Genomic DNA, 17,977 nt, shown 5'->3' on the forward strand with positions numbered 1-17,977 from the left:
GCTATACTTATGACTAAAAGATGGTGGAAAGGCAGGGTGCAGAGTTGTTCGACCTGGGCGATCTGTAGAGCATGAAACTTGATCAGGTACACAGTTGATCTCGCAGTTTCTCGCCATCTATCTCTGCATTCTAATCAAACTGAAGGGTTTTCGTCGGCGGGGGCTACCTTCTGTCTCAAGACTTGAGATGGGTGAGGTCCCTCCAGTTCCAAACTCAGGGAGTGACAACGATGTCCCTAGCTCTCCCGGGAGAAAGCCTAGCCATCCAAAGGTCTCTCTTCTCCCCTTAGTCTTTCTAATTTTCTATGAGGTTTCTGGGGGACCTTTCGGTATCGAAGATTCAGTACAGGCCGGGGGTCCATTATTAGCTCTCATTGGGTTTCTGGTCTTTCCCTTTATTTGGAGCGTTCCAGAGGCCCTCATAACGGCTGAGATGGGAACGATGTTCCCAGAAAATGGTGGTTATGTGGTCTGGATATCGGAAGCGTTTGGCCCTTTCTGGGGTTTCCAGCAAGGATGGTGGAAGTGGTTGAGCGGTGTGATAGATAATGCACTCTATCCCGTTCTTTTCCTTGACTACTTAAAGTTTGTTATTCCGGCGGTTGGCAGTGGGCCGGTTCGAGTCATCGCTGTTCTTGTAATCACAACAGCTCTCACGTACTTGAACTATCGAGGGCTTGCTATAGTGGGTTGGGCAGCTGTGGGCTTAGGAGTCTTCTCCCTTCTTCCTTTTGGTCTTATGGCTATCCTAGCACTGCCTCAGTTAAAGCCATCCCGTTGGCTCATGGTTGATTTTACCAGTGTTGATTGGAACACTTACCTGAACACACTCTTTTGGAACTTGAACTATTGGGACTCTGTGAGCACACTTGTTGGAGAGGTCGATAACCCACACAGAACTCTTCCAAAGGCACTATTTTTCGCAGTGTTGTTGGTTGTTGGTGGCTACTTCATTCCTCTGTTGGCAGGTACAGGCTCTATAGATGTGGTAAGAAGCAAATGGAACGCTGGTTACTTTGCAGATGTTGCCATGATCCTTGGTGGTGTGGCTCTGAAGTGGTGGATTGAGGCATCTGCTGCACTATCAAACATGGGAATGTTTGAGGCTGAAATGAGTAGTGATTCTTTCCAGCTCCTTGGTATGGCAGAACGGGGGATGTTGCCACAGTTTTTTGCAACTCGATCGGTCCATGGGACTCCAACTTTAGGCATTCTTGCCTCTGCGACAGGTGTGGTTCTTCTTTCGTGGATGACATTTCAAGAAATCATAGCAGCAGAAAATTACTTATATTGCTTTGGCATGCTTGCCGAGTTTGCAGCTTTTATATGGCTTAGGATTTATAGGGCTGAGATGTGCCGGCCTTTTAGGATACCTCTTGGCACTATTGGAGTTATTCTTATATGCATCCCACCTACTGTTTTGCTTATCCTGGTGATGGTGCTTGCAACCTGGAAGGTCATCATTATTTCCTTCATTGCAGCGTTTATAGGATGTGTGCTTTATCCTTGTTTGCTGTTTGCAAAACATAAAAACTTGTTTCAGTTCAGCGTCAGTCCAGAATTTGCAACCATCTTGGTTGAGGGGATAGCCAATCCACAGAACACTAAAGATTCTGATGAAGCAGAGATTGGATTGTTGCATTGAGAAATCAGATGACAGCTGTCATATATAAAATTTGTATACAAGGAAACAAGTAGCCATAGTATCAATCACCTGGTTATTTAGGATTCAAGAGACTGAAATCTTTCAAATATCCAGATGGCCGTGTATGTGTGGCTACAGATGATAATACTCCCCCCCCCCCCCGCCCCCCTCTCTCTCTCTATCTCTCTCTGTGTCACTATGAAGATATATATATACAGGTTAAGCATGAAGTGTAAAACCCACCTGCTTCCTTTGCTTGCATGTGAATACTATGTGCAGATTCTTGCATTCAAGTTAACTTTTGTGCAGTGTTTATACCTGCGGCAGAGTAGAGAGGGTCTCAGTTTTTCATCTTTTCATCACCAAAACTAATGTTTTGTGTTTCATGTCACCCTTTGGCATCCACTTATTTTCCCTTCCAGATTCTCATCTTGCAAATTCCCTAATGGCTGCTCTGTGTGCATGCGTGCGCATGTGTGGGTGTGTGTGTCTAAGAGAGAGAAAGAGAGAGAGAGAGGATTTAAGGGAAACCAAGAACTAAAAGCTCCTTGGTGCAAGAAAAAGTCAGCAACATACATATTTCTCCTCTGTAATCAATATATAGGCTGGAACATTAGCTGGAGAACGCCTGTAGAGACCGGCAAACACTATTTGAAACTAGAGGAGAGCTTCAAGTGAGCCTTGAACAAAGCTTTAGTCTGCAAAGGCAGAGCTTTTTCACGAAGATGTTACACAAGAGCACCTGGTATTTTTACAGTACCACACACGGTCAAAAGGACATTTATGTTTAGGGGATTATTCCTAGCATGACACAGCTCTTGCTAAAAAAATTTACTTTATTCTAAAAAACATGATTTATGTGGAATGAAGAGAGAAGTATGATGGCTGTCCATGCTTATGTGGTTCAATATGATGTTTTAGTGGAGTATGTACTATGTACTGCAAACAACTTTTGATAATAGACCTCAGGAATCATCAGCAGATAATGTTGATGTATGCATACAGAAGCCATAATTGGTTAGCTAGTGGGGGAGTGATGTTCCAAGCAGACAGCAGCCTTTGGAATCAGTAACAAACACCAGCCTTTCTGGGGTACTGCTCCTCAGTTATTGAAGGTCCCAAGCACCTTCATCTTGAGGTAATCCTTGCCTCATACATGGGGGGCAACTCCTCCAAAGCATGCACATAATGTCCAATGTGTCTCTCGAGTAGGGTCATTGTTGGCTGCGGGAAGCAATGGAATGGGAGTGGAATCCAAGGGAGCAAAACAACAGGCTGAAGCAATCGTGAGTACTTGCAAATGCATAATGAGAAAGTATGGCCTATATGGCCCCGAAGTCAACCATATGGTTGACCCGTGAGGAAGGGTGGATTGAGTCCTAAGACTAGCCTACAAGGCCATACCAGGGCTAAGTGCTAACAAACCTCCCTTCATGGTATGGCTGAAGTATCTAGCATACATCTCAGGTATACCTAGAAAGTATATAATGGATTGTCTATATTCGTCCAAGCAAGTTATGACATCACGCAACAAATGGTGCCATGTGTAAGGTATGTCGCCATGGTAGAGCCTTCGTGAAGAGATTTGCTAAGTTGTCCTCTGTTGGTGTTACGTCAACCATAATTGTGAAAGAGTGGGAGACGCATTTTAGGCTCGATTCTAGGACTTAGGCATTAAGGAGGTGTGCAATGAGGATCTATGAGACTATTTCAAGGGTAAGGTCCCTTTGGGACACATGGCATCAAATTAACAGCCACTTGGCAAGTGTTGGGTTCAGGGGAGGCTTCTAGTGGGGAGAGCTCATATTGGAAGAAAGTAGAGAGAGAGAGGGAATACACGAGAGCAGCTCCCAAGAAGCCGTGGTTGGGTGGTGAACATTTGGACAGCCCTCTTAGTCAGTTAAATGTTTCATTGGTATCAGAGCTTGGAAAAGACGTGAGGTTCTTGATCACGGTGGAGAACAGAAGTGTTTGGTGGAGATGTCGGAGAACAGAAGTGTTTGGGTGCCCTCGCATAACGAAGAGCAGAGTCTATGGCGCCAGCATGTGTGGTTGGATTATGTCGGGCAGGTGGAGGATGGTGTAGGAAACCTCAAGGTGACAGGGCTTCAGGTCTAGCTGGAAGAGAAACTTGTGCCCCTTCGTTGTCTACCAAACGTCTTGTGGGCTGAGTTGAGGAGTCGCCACCAGTACAACTCATGTGTTGATTGGAATGAAGGTGTTGGCGAAGATGGTAGATGCTTTTGTGTTCTCTAAGGTTACGATGGAAGAGTATGGACCGTATCAATGTGGGACAACTAAAAGGGCATAGGGACAACTGAAAGGGCATAGAGGTGAACTATCTTGTGCTGTTCTCTATGCATCTTGTTTTTGTGCGAATCGAGCCACGACATTTGAAGTCTACAGTGCACTGAAGATTATCAGTGTCTACGGAACAAACAACAAAAGCAATGGATGAAGCGCATCAACGAGGTAGGCTCATAGTAATATCCAATGAGGCTTCAAGTGCTTTGTAGCTGTCCTCGACTGCCTCTGCAAAAGCTTTCCATGCGACTTTTAATTCGGCATCACCTTCACTCCCCGGGCAATGAAATATAGAGCATGGGCAAAGTTCACTGTATGCTCTTCGTCTGTGCGCAAGCGATTGGATTTGCTGTCATGGGCTTCGTCAGATTCTGTGTGAAATTGATTTTTATCCGATGTGATAGCGCTAAAGCTGCCAATCCGTTATTTAGACCTTCACTCCACTCCAGTTCAGTTCATCGTCACTGCTAACCAAGAGATCCCAGGAAGAAGAAAATGCGTCGTCATGTCATTCAAAGGTTTCAAAACCTTATAAAGAATAAGCCATAGACCTCAAGAAAAAGCCATGTCACCATCGTGTAAAGACCCCTCTAAAGCTTCTTTTTTTCTAAACGTTTAAAAGCCTCTTATCCTCTTCCTCTCCAAATTACATCGATCTTTTTAGTCTCGCCAAATTCAAAAGTTCGAGGAGTTCAAGACTTGGTGGCTAAGCAAAGAGCGCACACGGAGACTTGCATTTAGTGGATCGACGTGGAAGAGTGGAATTGAAAGGCGAGATCGCAAATTAAAGAGCGCAAAGATTTCAAAGACAAATCCAAAGTCTCAAACAAATCGCAGGGAAGTGGCCATCATATTTTTCCCTTGATAAAGCCTTTTGTTTTATAATATTTGGAAAATTCTCATTTTTAAAATGACAAGCCTAGAAAGAGAGGAGATGATTAGGGAAAGAGAGGAAAGGGCTAGGAAAGAAAAAGCGATTATGAAAGAGGAAACACATGAGGAAGCTCGTGACAAAATTCAAGATGATAGTATGGAAATGGAGGATGTCAATTATGGTGATTGTGGAATTCCGTATTTGGAATTCATTAAACTTGAAACTAGAACACAAAAAATGGAAACGCAGTTAGGGACAATTAATGACACATTAAAAGCCATAATTGAGGCCATATCTAAACTATCCGATTCTCAATCAGTAAGTCTTATGGCACAATCACCGAGTCCTCCTAGCCAGATTGAGAGGTCCACCTCTCGACTTAAAGAAACCTTTATTATTCTTAAGGACTTCAAACCACCAACTTTCAATGGGGAAGAAAAAGAATGCAATAAGGACACGATAAATACATTCTTGCCGAAATGCCAAGACTTCCATCGACTCAAGAATATCCTTCCTAAAAATCAAGTCGTCGAAGCGAGTCTTTCCCTTGGAAATAAGGCATATAAATGGTGGATGTGCTTAAGAGAAAATGATAGAATTCCTAAGTATTGGGTTGAATTTGAACAAGCCTTCTTAAAAGAGTTTTTATGTGAAAATGAGTTAGAAAGAGCTTGGGAGGTTTGGGACAATTATACTATGGGTAAAAACACAGTACGTAGCGAACCATAGCGACGCAATCCTTAAGCTGATAGGAATTGATGAATTCCAAAAGTTAAGGGGTTTCGCGAGAGCTCCTGAAAAACACCTATAAGGTTTAGATGAGATGAAATTCTCCCAAAACCTTTGAAGAAGCAATTACCAAAGTTGGAACTTCAAAACAAATAGGTTTTTCTCCTAAGTTCAATAAATTTCCCATTTTGAAAAGGAAGGAGCACTTCAAGAAGGAGGTTTCTCAGGTACCACCTAAGAAACCTCACACACAGAAATATTTTCTCCCAAAGAAAGAGGATTATGAAAGGGTCAAGCAGGAAAATCTTTGCTTCCTATGTTTGGGCAAAGACCATGCTGCTTGGAACTGTCCTAAAAACAAACAAGCGGGAGCTAAAGCTCCAAATAAACCTTCACAAAAACAAGTACATGCGGTGTAGGTGTTGCTGCTTAATGGTACTAAAAAGTACATTGAGGTTGAGGTTTATCATGAGGGTAGCACCCACATGTGCTCAACCATAGGGCATGAAACACTTGCATTTTGGTGTGGCTTTGAAGGCTTGAGTCTAGGTTTTATACCTAGGCTTAGGCATTAAGAAGGGGTACAATGAGGAGTCCATGAGAGGACTTAAAGGGCAAGGTCCCTTTGGGACACATGGCATCAAATTAAGAGCCACTTGGCAAGTGTTGGGTTCAGGGGAGGCTTCTAGTTGGGAGAGCTCATCTTGGAAGAAAGTAGGGAGACACAAGGGAATACACGGGTTCACGTAGAGTAGCTCCCAAGAAGCTGTGGCTGGGTGGCGAACATTTGGACAACCTTCTTCATTGATATCTAACACCCCCCCTCAATGTCCACCCGCAAGTGAACTTACTTTTTCGGGCCAATGCCAAGTCGATGAAAATGCTTCTCCAGCAAGTCTCTTCCAAGAGCCTTCGTGAAGATGTCCGCAACATTCTCTGTAGTCGGGCAGTACACCAAGTCGACCTCTCCATCCATGATGAGCTCGCGTACAAAGTGATATTGAATCTCAATGTGTTTTGTGCGAGCGTGGAACACAGGGTTCTTTGCAATCGCCATGCAACTCTGATTGTCACATGATAATTGCGTAGGAGGCTTGTTCTGCATTGCACCCGTGTCCCCTAAAATCCTCGTCTCTTCCAAGAGCCTTCGTGAAGATGTCCGCAGCATTCTCTGTAGTTGGACAGTACACCAAGTCGACCTCTCCATCCATGATGAGCTCGTGTACAAAGTGATATTGAATCTCAATGTGTTTTGTGCGAGCGTGGAACACAGGGTTCTTTGCAATCACCATGCAACTCTGATTGTCACATGATAACTGCGTCGGCTTGTTCTGCACTGCACCCATGTCCCCTAAAATCCTCCTCAACCACACTGCCTCGCAAGAAGAAAAGCATGCTAATTTGTACTCAGTCTCGGTAGAAGAAAGAGCAACTATAGGTTGCTTCTTGCTGACCCATGACACAGCTCTAGATCCAAGTAAGAAACAGTAACTTATCATTGATCTCCTGCTGTCCACGTCTCTTGCCCAATCCAAGTCACAAAATCCGGTCAAGATGTTGCCCTTGGTATAGGTGATGCCATAATTGGGTGTGCCTTTGATGTATTTCAGCACCCGCATCCCTGCCCTCCAATGGTTCTCCCGGGGCTTATTGGAAAACCTGCTTAGTACACCAGTCGCAAAGTTGATGTCCGGCCGCGTGTTGCACAAGTAAATCAAACTGCCCACAAGCCTTCTATACTTCGCTTCGTCCACTAGTGGTGATGAATCCTCATTTGAGAGCTTCACGTCAACCTCCATAGGGGTGCCAATTGTCTTACACTCAGCCATGCCAAATGCCTTTAGTATCTCTCCAGCATACTTCAGTTGTGAGATGAAGATCTGTTTTGGCTCTTGCCAAACTTCAATCCTCAAAGAGAAATGCATCAGTCCGAGGTCTGTCATTTCAAACTCTTTTCCTAGCAAATGCTTTGTCTGCGAGATCTTCTCTTCATGGTTCCCTGTTAAGACAAGGTCGTCCACATAAAGGACCACGATCATACACTTGCCTCCTTCTCTGAAGATATACAAATTTGCATCAGATGGGCTCCTCCTGAACCCGTTTTGCAGAAAGTAGGCATCAATCCGCGAATACCACGCTCGTGGGGCCTGTTTCAGCCCGTAAAGTGCCTTCTTCAGTTTACAGACTTTACCTTCTGAACCGGGGATCACAAAAGCTGGTGGTTGTTCCACGTATACCTCCTCCTTGAGATCTCCATTCAGAAAGGCGGATTTTACATTCATCTGAAACACGGGCCAACTTCCCTGGGCAGCTAAAGCCAAAACACTGCGAATTGTGGTTATTTGAGCTGTGGGAGCAAAAGTATCCTGATAATCAAAAACATGTATCTGTGCGAATCCTTTTGCCACGTGCCGAGCCTTGTACTTATCCAACGTGGCATCGGACTTGTACTTGGTCTTGTACACCCACTTGGTGCCGATTACCTTGCGTTTTGGTGGACGATCCACAAGGTCCTAAGTGTTGTTCTTCATTATGGAGCCATACTCCGACTGCATAGCCTCCATCCACCTATCATCACCCTTTGCCTCTTCAAGACACTTGGGTTCATCAGCACAGATCACCTCTGTCATCAAAGCGTAGTTGACCAAGTGTTCCTACGCCCTTCTTTGCTCCTCTAATCTCTTGGACCGGTGGTGTTCGGATGGTTCCTCCTCAATGGCTGAAGGTTCTGTGCTATCCAAAAGCTGCTTTACCCACTTCGGGAATGGCTATTGCCATTGTGGTTCCGCAGGCTCTTCTTCCTCTTCTTTATCTTGAATCCTCCCAAGCACCATTGGGGGAGGTCGGTCTGCTGTTGGTGGTGGTACTGGATGGATATCCTGGTCCTGGTTGTTTGGGAAGGAAGCATCCTCCTCGAATTGATGCGGCTATTCAAAAAAGGCCTGCAGTGGAGTCATCCCGTTCACAGCCTTCGTGTAGCTATGATTCAGAATGTAAACTGCCACATGTCACATGCTTCAGCCCAGAAAGTCTTTGGCAAATCTTTCCCTTTCATCATACTCCTGTCCATTTCGCAGATGACGCGCATCTTGTGTTCTGCTACTCCATTTTGCTGTGATGTATGTGGCGGGGGTTTCTGCCTCTTGATCCCGTGATTTTTGCAGTAACTTTCGAATTCAGTTGATGTGAACTCTCCACCTCTGTCTGATCTCAACTTCTTCACCTTCCTCCCTGATTCTTTCTCGACCATTACATGCCATTTCTTGAACTTATTAAAAGCCTCGTCTTTAGTCTTCAGGAAGTATATCCATATCCTTCTATTGTAGTTGTTGATCAGCGTCATGAAGTAGTAAGAACCACCCAAAGCTTCCGTCTCCATCTTTCCATAGAGGTCCGTGTGAACGAGCTCTAGAGGAGCCTTTGCCCTGCTGGCCTCTTTAGGAAAGGGATGCTGATGCTGCTTGCCCATCATGCAAGCTTCACATATATCGGGCAGATCTGAAATTTCTGGTAGGTTTGCAATCATTCCACTTTTATGCATCTCCTTTATAGAACTAAGGTTTAGATGACCAAACCTCTCATGCCATAGCTTAGTGTTCTTCACATCTACTCGACACTGAAAGCTGAGAGTTTGTAGATGTTGTTGCGCCATGTACCTTTACCAATGACCTTCCCTTGAAGATCCAAGATCTGTGCACCATTTATCGAATTGAACTTTGAGGTCCCGATCCATGATCGTAGAAACGGACAACAAGTTCCTCTTGATATCTAGCACATAAAGAACATCGGACAACTGTTTTACAACTCCATCTGACTTGAGAGCAATCGTACCTTTTCCTTGTGCTGGACATTTTGCATTTCGGCCCACAGCCATCCGGGATCATCTGGGGCTTAAAACGAGCCCCAACTCGAGAGTGGGCTGCCCCGGGAAATGCTCCGTTTACCCTCAATGTGATCAGTTATGGGATGCCTTCCCGCACATGAATGTAGCCTAGTTGGCAGTGTGTCAACTCCGTCTAGCCATCAGTCCACACATGGCCCCCATCTGGTATCCAAACCAGGTCCTACCGGATAACCGACCTACTCAAGTTCCTTCTCCTCATATGGGGGGGCTTACAAGTAGAGTTAGTTGGTTCCCGCGTAGTTACATGAGAGTGGAGCATTGATATCTAACACTTTGCACTATCATCTGTATTTGTGAAAGGAGGAATAGAATCAAACACATCCGAGGCTTTCACTGAAGGCTGTGTTTTTCATCCAACCAAGGCAAGGGGGCATGCTCAGCAAAAAGCATGTTCCTACATACAATCACCTTGCCTGTGCTAGGCTGAAACAGCTTGTAACGTTTGCTTTGTGAGCTGTAGCCAATGAAGATGCATTTGATAGCCTTATCATCAAGCTTATGCCTCAACTGAGACGGAACATGCACATATGCCAATGACCCAAACACCCACATGTGTGAAATAACAGGTCTCTAGCTAGTCCATGCCTCATAGGGTGTGATAGGGTGGGTAGGCTTTTGAATACAGTTGGAACACATGATGGCATCCAGTTTGGCAAAGGCTTGCCCTTCAGCATGCATCTGCCCATCTCCATCTCTGTATGATTTTTCTCTCGGCAAGCACATTCTGCTTGCAGGAGTATATGGCATTGTGCACTGATGGATGATACCCCAGGCTGCTAAAAACTCAAAAAATTCTCGAGACATGTACTCACCCATGGGATATATCCAAGTGAACCTAGTGAAGTCATCTATAAAAGTAACAAAGTAGTAGTACCCCCAAGTGATGTTGTCTGCATCATGATGTATGAGATGCAACTTCCTGGATGCCCCAAGGGTCCTGTCCTTGTGAATTGGAAACCTATGGATTTCACCTAATAAGCAGCCCTCACATACATGTTTTTTAAGTGCATGGATGGGTGAAAGATCTATGACCATGTCATGTGAATGCATCTTCACCAAACTATTGAAGTTGAGATGTCCCAATCTCTCATGCCATAGATATGTATTAGAAATTATAGATTCATCCACGGCATGGGCTTCTATAGCAGCATGTTATGCATATATGTCAAGATGATAAAGCCCTCTATCAAGTGTACTAGTAAGTACAATAGAATTATCGTACCGATTATCAGAAATGGCACATCGATAAATGTCAAAAAGAACTTTAAAGCCATGTGTGGAGATGGCTGAAATAGAAATCAAATTCTTTTTTATACCTAGAACATATGAAACATCCACAAGTGTAATGGTATCACTTGACATTGTAGTGACAATCACTTGACCAATCCCTTTCATGGGATATGCTACATTATTTACACAAGTGACAATGCCCCCCTTTGGAATGACACTCCTTGTGTGAAAGAGATGTTTGTAGGAAGTGATGTGCTTTGAAGCACCACTATCAAAGTACCAGTCTGAGGTAGAATCAAAGACTACAAAAGCTGAATCATGTTGAGTATGCTTATAATGACACTCCACAATACATGAAACTCATCATGAGCAAGATTGGCTGCCTCTATATTTGTGACATGAGCAGCTAAAGTATTTGTGACAACAAGACCTTGATGTCCTGACTATCCTTGATTCTTCTCAAAAGCAATGCGCTTTCGATACTCAGAGATGTCATGACCTGGTTTCCTACACTAATTTCAGCATTTTTTCTTCTTCCCATTAGCAAGAGAAGAAGATGATGAGGTACCAGATGTAGGTTTGGGCTTGCTGAAAAAAATTTCCCTTTTCCTTTGCCCCTATGATGCGTAGCAAAGGCTTGATTTGCATGAGTAGAAGCAGCCCTATTTTCACGACTCTGCTCCTCCTGCAGGAGTAGGGAAACAAGTTGATCAAAAGAATAGTGGTTGGGAGGTACCCATGGCCACTAGGGAGTCCATCGAGTGTAGTGGACACAACCTACGAGTCTGGTACAATCTCATCAACATTGATGAGCTACTCTCTGAAGTCCTTGACGTGTGTCAAATAGGCATCCATGTTGCCCTGAGGATGATAATTTTTTGAGAAAAATATTCTGAGCATCTTAGCGAAGGAAAAAAAAAGCTTCCGAGTAATATAATGGGATGGCTTTTGAAGGAACCCACATGTAGAGTAGACTTCTCTATGAAAATTCCCATATGTCCCCTTCTTACAACTTTTACTTAATAGGGGGTGACATTGAAAACCCTCTCTCAACCTAGCTTCATGAAAGGGTTTCTCCAAAGAAACCTAATTGAAACAAGCCATCAAGATAGTTTTTCTAGCAAAACCCCTTTGAAGTAGGTCTTCCAAGGTAGTTTCGCTAGCGAAATTACCATGGACAACACTTTTAAAAGTGGCATAACTTTCACATCCAACGTCCAAATATAGTCATTAAACTACTCAAATTGATCGAAAAACCCCATTTGAGTACATCTATGTGGTTATACTTTGAAAAATCTTGCATATATAGTATTAAATATTACATGTATTTTATGAGAGTGATATATAAGCTCAAGTTAATACTTATTTATAGTTAATTTAAACTTCTTTAGAAACAAATCCATAAATATCTTGTTATTTATGGTATTAAAACACTAGAAAGCTCGTCATATTGATATAAATGTGTTTAATCAGTAATTATATATATATTATATTATTACATTGAGAGTGATTATGAGGGATATTTCTTAAAAGAATTAATTTTCAACACTTTTTTAAGGTAATAACAAGGGTACAAAGGATGTCTAGTAAGAAAATTTATGTTATGTAAAAATGAATAAGTGACTATTATGTATATTTTTATGATAAAGGAATCTAGTTCTAGTGAAAATAAAAGTGTTAAAACCATGTTTCCTAAAGAAATAAAAAATTTTAAATCTCTTGCAAAACACGCTTGGATAAACCTGCTCACAGGTTTTTACTCGTAAAATTGACGCATTCGCCCCGGGTTGCCCCCTTCAGTCATCTTATCATTGTCAAGATGCCTATGTAAATAAGCAACTCTGGCCTCATTGCGTATCTGATAAAGATTGGCCAAAGGGTCCCATGCAGCCTTGGTTGTTTTGCAAGACTGAATGTGAGGTATAACAACTCTCTTGCAATTCATGGCAATCACTGCATGTGCATGTGCATCTCGTTGATCGCAATGAATCTGTTCTTGTGTTGGAGGGTCGGCAGCAGGCACTAAGGGAGTAGCAATAGATGAAACAGAAGTGGCAAAAGTGTCTGCCGCAGTAGTAGTAGGTGCCTATGAAGAGACAAGTCTAATCTCTGATCCATATACAATTCCCCAAAAGTTCCTGGACACCAACAGGTGGTGAACCAAGTCCGACCACATGGGATGATTGGTGCCATCAAGCTTGTCCTTAGCACCAACAAGCATCCTAAAAGATTCATGGTTTGCCATTGCAAATGAAAGTCCCCAAGAAATTAAAAACTACAAATGTCACAGCCTCAAGGCTACAATGTAAAGGGCTGCCTACTCAAGTATTTGACTGTTGCGACTGGCTGCAAATGTCAAACCAAAAATTACAAAAAATGCTTGCAAATGTCAATGCCAAGATGGTTGCTCAAATAGAACCTCCCTTGTAAATAGCTTTCCTACAAATGACCAGCCCAAATCAAAGGGCAAATGTGTGCAAATTTGTCCAATGTAAATTTGAGCTAAATCTGTCCTAAATGGCGGTTGAATGCCACAAATGTCAAAGGATAAATAGCCCAAATCAAATGGCAAATGCAAATTGAACCCAAATTTAGTGGTGTCAAGCAAATAGCACTACAAGTATCAGCAAATCTGACAAAAGCCCCAAATTTGGAGAGGGCAATTATGCCAAAAAGAGGGCAAATGATGAAAAAACCCAAATTTTGATGAAATTTAGCAAATATGATGAAATCTCCTACAATGTCCTACCAATCATACAATGTGTGCAATAAATGTGCACCTCCCCTCAAAAACCCCCAAAATTTGCCAATTCAGACCTACTAAAAATAGCAAATGTTTGAAATTATCACTCACATTGAGTGAAAAAGTACCTGCAAAATTGAGGCCAGTTGTGAGGTGCCCTAATTTCTAAAGGGCAAATTGGCAATCTTACTACAATTTCTATCAAGGTACACAAAATGCTCCCAATTTTGGCAAGTCTAGCACATACAAAGTCAAGAGTATTGCAAAAACCTACAAATGTTGCCAGAAGCCCCAAATTGTACGGACAATTCACAATCAGAGTGCAGGTACGACAGATTGTAGTAGCTTCTGACAACGACATATGGAGGTAAATGCAAGTTGTACGAAAGTAGATGTACTATCCTCCATAAGGTTGTATACAAATGGTTCTGATGCAATATACTGCATGAACAAAAGGATGTATGGATGATGACTTTCTTGGGTAGGTGACATTGTATGGACGATCATGCCTAGCTGGATTGGCATGGATGTACTAGAAAATTCCTATGTTGTACAAATGATGATAGCATAGGCAAGTGATGCAAATCTGTACGGACGATGCATGTACTGGCAGGTTTTACAAAAGAGTATTGTACATTTGTACGGACGATTTGCATTGTAGAGTGTATGGATGTTTTAGACCTGTAGGGGTGCAGTGTGGCGCTGATGACAAGTGTAGCAAACAATTGCACTAGACCAAAGCTCCCAAGCTGAAGCTAAAGGTGGAAATAGAGTTATGGGCAACAAATGCACAAGGAAGGAAGATAGGATCACCCAATCCCACTCTGATACCACAGTTGGGTGTGAGAAGCAACGGAAAGGGAATGGAATGCAATGGAGCAAAACAACAAGCTAAAGCAAAAATGAGTACTTGCAAATGGATAATGAGATAGTACAAAGGGGTGGCCTATATGGCCGCAAAGTCAACCATATGATTGACTAATGAAGTCAACCTAAATGTAGAATGAGTCCTAAGACTAGCCTACAAGACCATACTAGGACTAAGTGCTAACATTCATTATGGTTCCTAGATGTAGTAGATAATTTGAGATCATAGTCCACCAAACTAGCCCAAACCACTTTCTTGCGTCTATAGAATCTATGAGCTAGCTTAGGTGGTGCAGCTCAAATGAAGCTTATCTATGCATATGTAGTTGAGATAAACTATGTTACCGGTCCCGTATGGACCAAGTAGGAAGAGACAAAAACAAGGCCCAAGAGAGTGAGGACAACGCCAAGTGCCACTCCGGTAACTCAGGTGCAATAAAAAACAAGTCAGCCACCACAAGGTTTTCTCCAGGTTGTTTTTGACACTCCAGAGGCTACGAGCACGGTGCTCAAAGCTGAATTTTTACAACTGGGACACAGGAAGATCTTCTTTGATGCCTTTGATACTGGTTTTGACCCAGTGGAGGCAGATAAGAAAATCTTTTTGCTCTTCATCAGATTTCTCGGGCTTCCCCAGGTTTACCGTCGACTTCTTTCTGTTATTGGGGAGCATTTCGACGCGGTTGCTGAGATCCCACCCCTCCTTGGGTTGCCGTTGACTGCAGCAGAGGCAACCAAGGCTGATGGGGTACCTAGAGTTAGGGTCCTCCATAAGGATCCCAACCTCACGATGGACCATGTTATGATCTAGCACCCTGATGGTTCCTTTTTTTGCTAGAGAGGAGAGATTGCAGGCAGGCAGGACCAATGTAGGATTTGCAGGACCATTGGACACTTTGCCAGGGATTGCCCCAGGAAGAAGAAAAGGCCCAAGAAGCTCTCTGGTACAGTCACCACCCCACGGCCTCGACAGGGGGGTGGTACAAGTCCACCACCTACTCCTTAGCCTCGACAGGGGGGTGGTACCAGGTCCAGCACCTGCTCCTCGACCTCGACAGGGCAATCCTCCTTAGAGTGGTGGTACAGCTCGCCAGAGTGCTCCTCATCGACTAATCACTCCTTTGGTACCTCCACCTTCTACCTCCGGTGCCTCCTGACCTGCAGGGACACCTGTCGCATACCAGCGGGTTCTGGTTGGTGTGTACATTCCACCTTCAGTTCATGAGGATACACTAGTGGACTCTATTTCACCTCGGGCTGTTGTCCCTCCAGTCTCACCTCACACAGTTCGAGAGGCTTCAGCTTCGACCTCCTCTCTGGTTGCAGCTTCTCCCCTGGAACCAGCAGTGCCAGACACTCTCCTCAAGGTAGTAGAGGTCTCCATGGCCATGCAGACATAGGATCATCTAGAGTAGTCCTCACTTCCTCCCTTGGATAGGGGGAAGGGGATGGTTTACACTATTGATCCTCTTCCCTCATAAGGGATTCTTTGCAGTCCGGTGTCTCTCTTATCTGCCACGTGGCAAGACTTTGACCAGTGAGTTATCTTAACCAAACGTACTCAACCAAGGTTTAGAAACTAAACCATGGTTATTTTTTATCCTGCCACATGTCAATCAATTATGCATAGCCTTTCAAAAGAGGAAAATGCACACATGTGATGACGATTGAGATGTGGAGCAAGGCGCATCACTGAAGCTCAACCGGATTGCTTGTATGGGCTGTAGAGAGGTTTATTGGCCATTTGGAGCTATTGTAGAGGTCCTGCATGTGGGGTGGAAACTATAGATTTGTTGCATAGCCACAGAGCCGGTCGTATGAGCATGCTACAGCTAAGGTCATTGTCTGTTGCTGCAGGTCGGAGATGTTCGGGGCTGTTGCATTGCTTGATGCAACTGAAGGGCCGATGTTGGTTGCGGTGAAGGAGCCGGGCGAGAAGCTGTAGTCACTGGAGCATTGCGGGTGCAGCCAAAGGTCGACTGTAGCAATTATGCTTGGGATATTAGTCGGCGGCTGCTGTTGGCGCTTGCCTTGCCTCCCTGCTTTTGTTTTCTGGCTGCTTCATTTCTGAGCCGAGCTGCCTAACTTCGCATAGTTCGTCCAAATCGCACTAATGTCTGTTGCTCACATTCCCGAGATGCTTGCTTTGTAGTCTTGATTTGCTAGTGTTGTGTCTGCATCTCATAGGCTATAGGCGTTGTAGTTGTAGAGCTTCGTTGTGGCAGTGTGTGTGGTCTGTGGCATAGCCTTGGGGCTATAACTTTCTCTTCGGTGCTGAAGCGTTTGCTGAGTGCTAGGTCGTGGCTTAGAGGGGCTTCCAACCATCGAAGAAGACTTGTTGGAGAGGCTTAGCTTAGATAGAGAAGCTCCCAAAGAACAAGATCTGAGACGTCTCCCTCAGAATTGTGAAGGCTAATGTAGAAAACTAACCTAGGAGAAAAACATGAGCTCCTAAGACATGCCTACAACTAATCTAGGAGACTAGACCTAAGCTCTGATACCATGACAAAACAGGTGTGCCTCAGGATCTATGGAGCACTCTAAGGTGGATGGAACCTATGTGGAGACATGATGAAGAGAGTGCTCATGACATGTACCTCAAGTCAATTAGGTTCCAAGATAGATTAGCTTGGACTCATAAAGAGAATCTTGAGATAGTGCAAAGTGCTTGATTGATATTACTTCAAATAAATCTCCCTCCATAGCGAGGTACCTATTGGTGGGGTAAGGGGTGAGAGACTTCAGATTTCCAGATCATCCATCAAGGATGCCCCCTTGCTTCTTTTCTTTTTTTGTTCATGGTTGAAGCTATGAGTATCTATGTTAGATCTCAAGTTGACATCTTTGGGCTGAGACTTCCCATTAGAAGGGAAGAGGAGCTACTTGATAGTGAGCTAGCAGATGACATAGCAGTTTACTTGGATGCCACACCACAGACACTTATCTCTCTTTGCCAACATGGACTTAGGTAGTACAGAATGTGTGTGTAGAGTAGCAGCAAAGCTCTGCTTGTACTTGCATAAGGCTAGGAATAATCCCTCTTAGAAATCCAACCTGCATGTTCTACATGCAAGTTCTACATACGATTCCTACATGCAACTCCTACATGCAAGTTCTACATGCAACTCCTACATGCATGTTCTACATGCAACTCCTACATGCAACTCCTACATGCAACTCCTACATGCGAGTTCTACATGCAACTCCTACATGCAAGTTCTGCACGCGAGTTCTACATACAACTCCTACATGCAACATGCAACTTGCAACTCCTACATGCAACTTCTATATGCAAGTTCTACATGTAGAGAGAGAATGTCTTACAATTCCTACATGCAGAGAGAGAAGCTCTCCAACTTGTATAAATACCCCATAATGGAATGAAGCCCACACTCTTTGGGGCATTGTGTTAAGTTCTACTTTGGTATTCCAAGAAATTGTCTCAAGTGTCCATGCTTCCTTGTACTCCGCATCCAAAAGCATGTCCCAACCTTGCAACTCCTCCTTCCCTCTCCTCCTCCTCCTTCCTCCTCCTCCCTTCTCCTCGTTCCTCCTCCTCCTCCCCCTCCCTCCTCCTCCTCCCTCCTCCTCCTCCCTCCTCTCTCTTCTTTCCTCCATGCTCTTACACCTTCTTCCTCTCCACTCATATGCTCCCCCTAAACCTTTAGTTCCTCAACCCTT

General features: G+C 43.9%; 1 protein-coding gene and 1 pseudogene across 1 annotated transcript; both read left to right on the plus strand.

Annotated features, from left to right (window-relative positions):
* Positions 1–1,818, plus strand: LOC147905401 (putative polyamine transporter At1g31830). Its single transcript, XM_087372257.1, has one exon. It carries the CDS (start codon positions 188–190, stop codon positions 1,643–1,645), a length of 1,458 nt encoding a protein of 485 aa, XP_087228383.1. The 5' UTR covers positions 1–187; the 3' UTR covers positions 1,646–1,818.
* Positions 1,819–4,928: 3,110 nt separating this feature from the next.
* The window catches only part of LOC147905402 (uncharacterized), a 35,026-nt pseudogene continuing 21,977 nt past the window's right edge, over positions 4,929–17,977 (plus strand).

This window comes from Dipteris shenzhenensis, chromosome 1 (assembly GCF_047967505.1).
Source record: "Dipteris shenzhenensis isolate YYH24624 ecotype China chromosome 1, Dip_SZ_1.0, whole genome shotgun sequence".
Lineage (NCBI taxonomy): Eukaryota > Viridiplantae > Streptophyta > Polypodiopsida > Gleicheniales > Dipteridaceae > Dipteris > Dipteris shenzhenensis.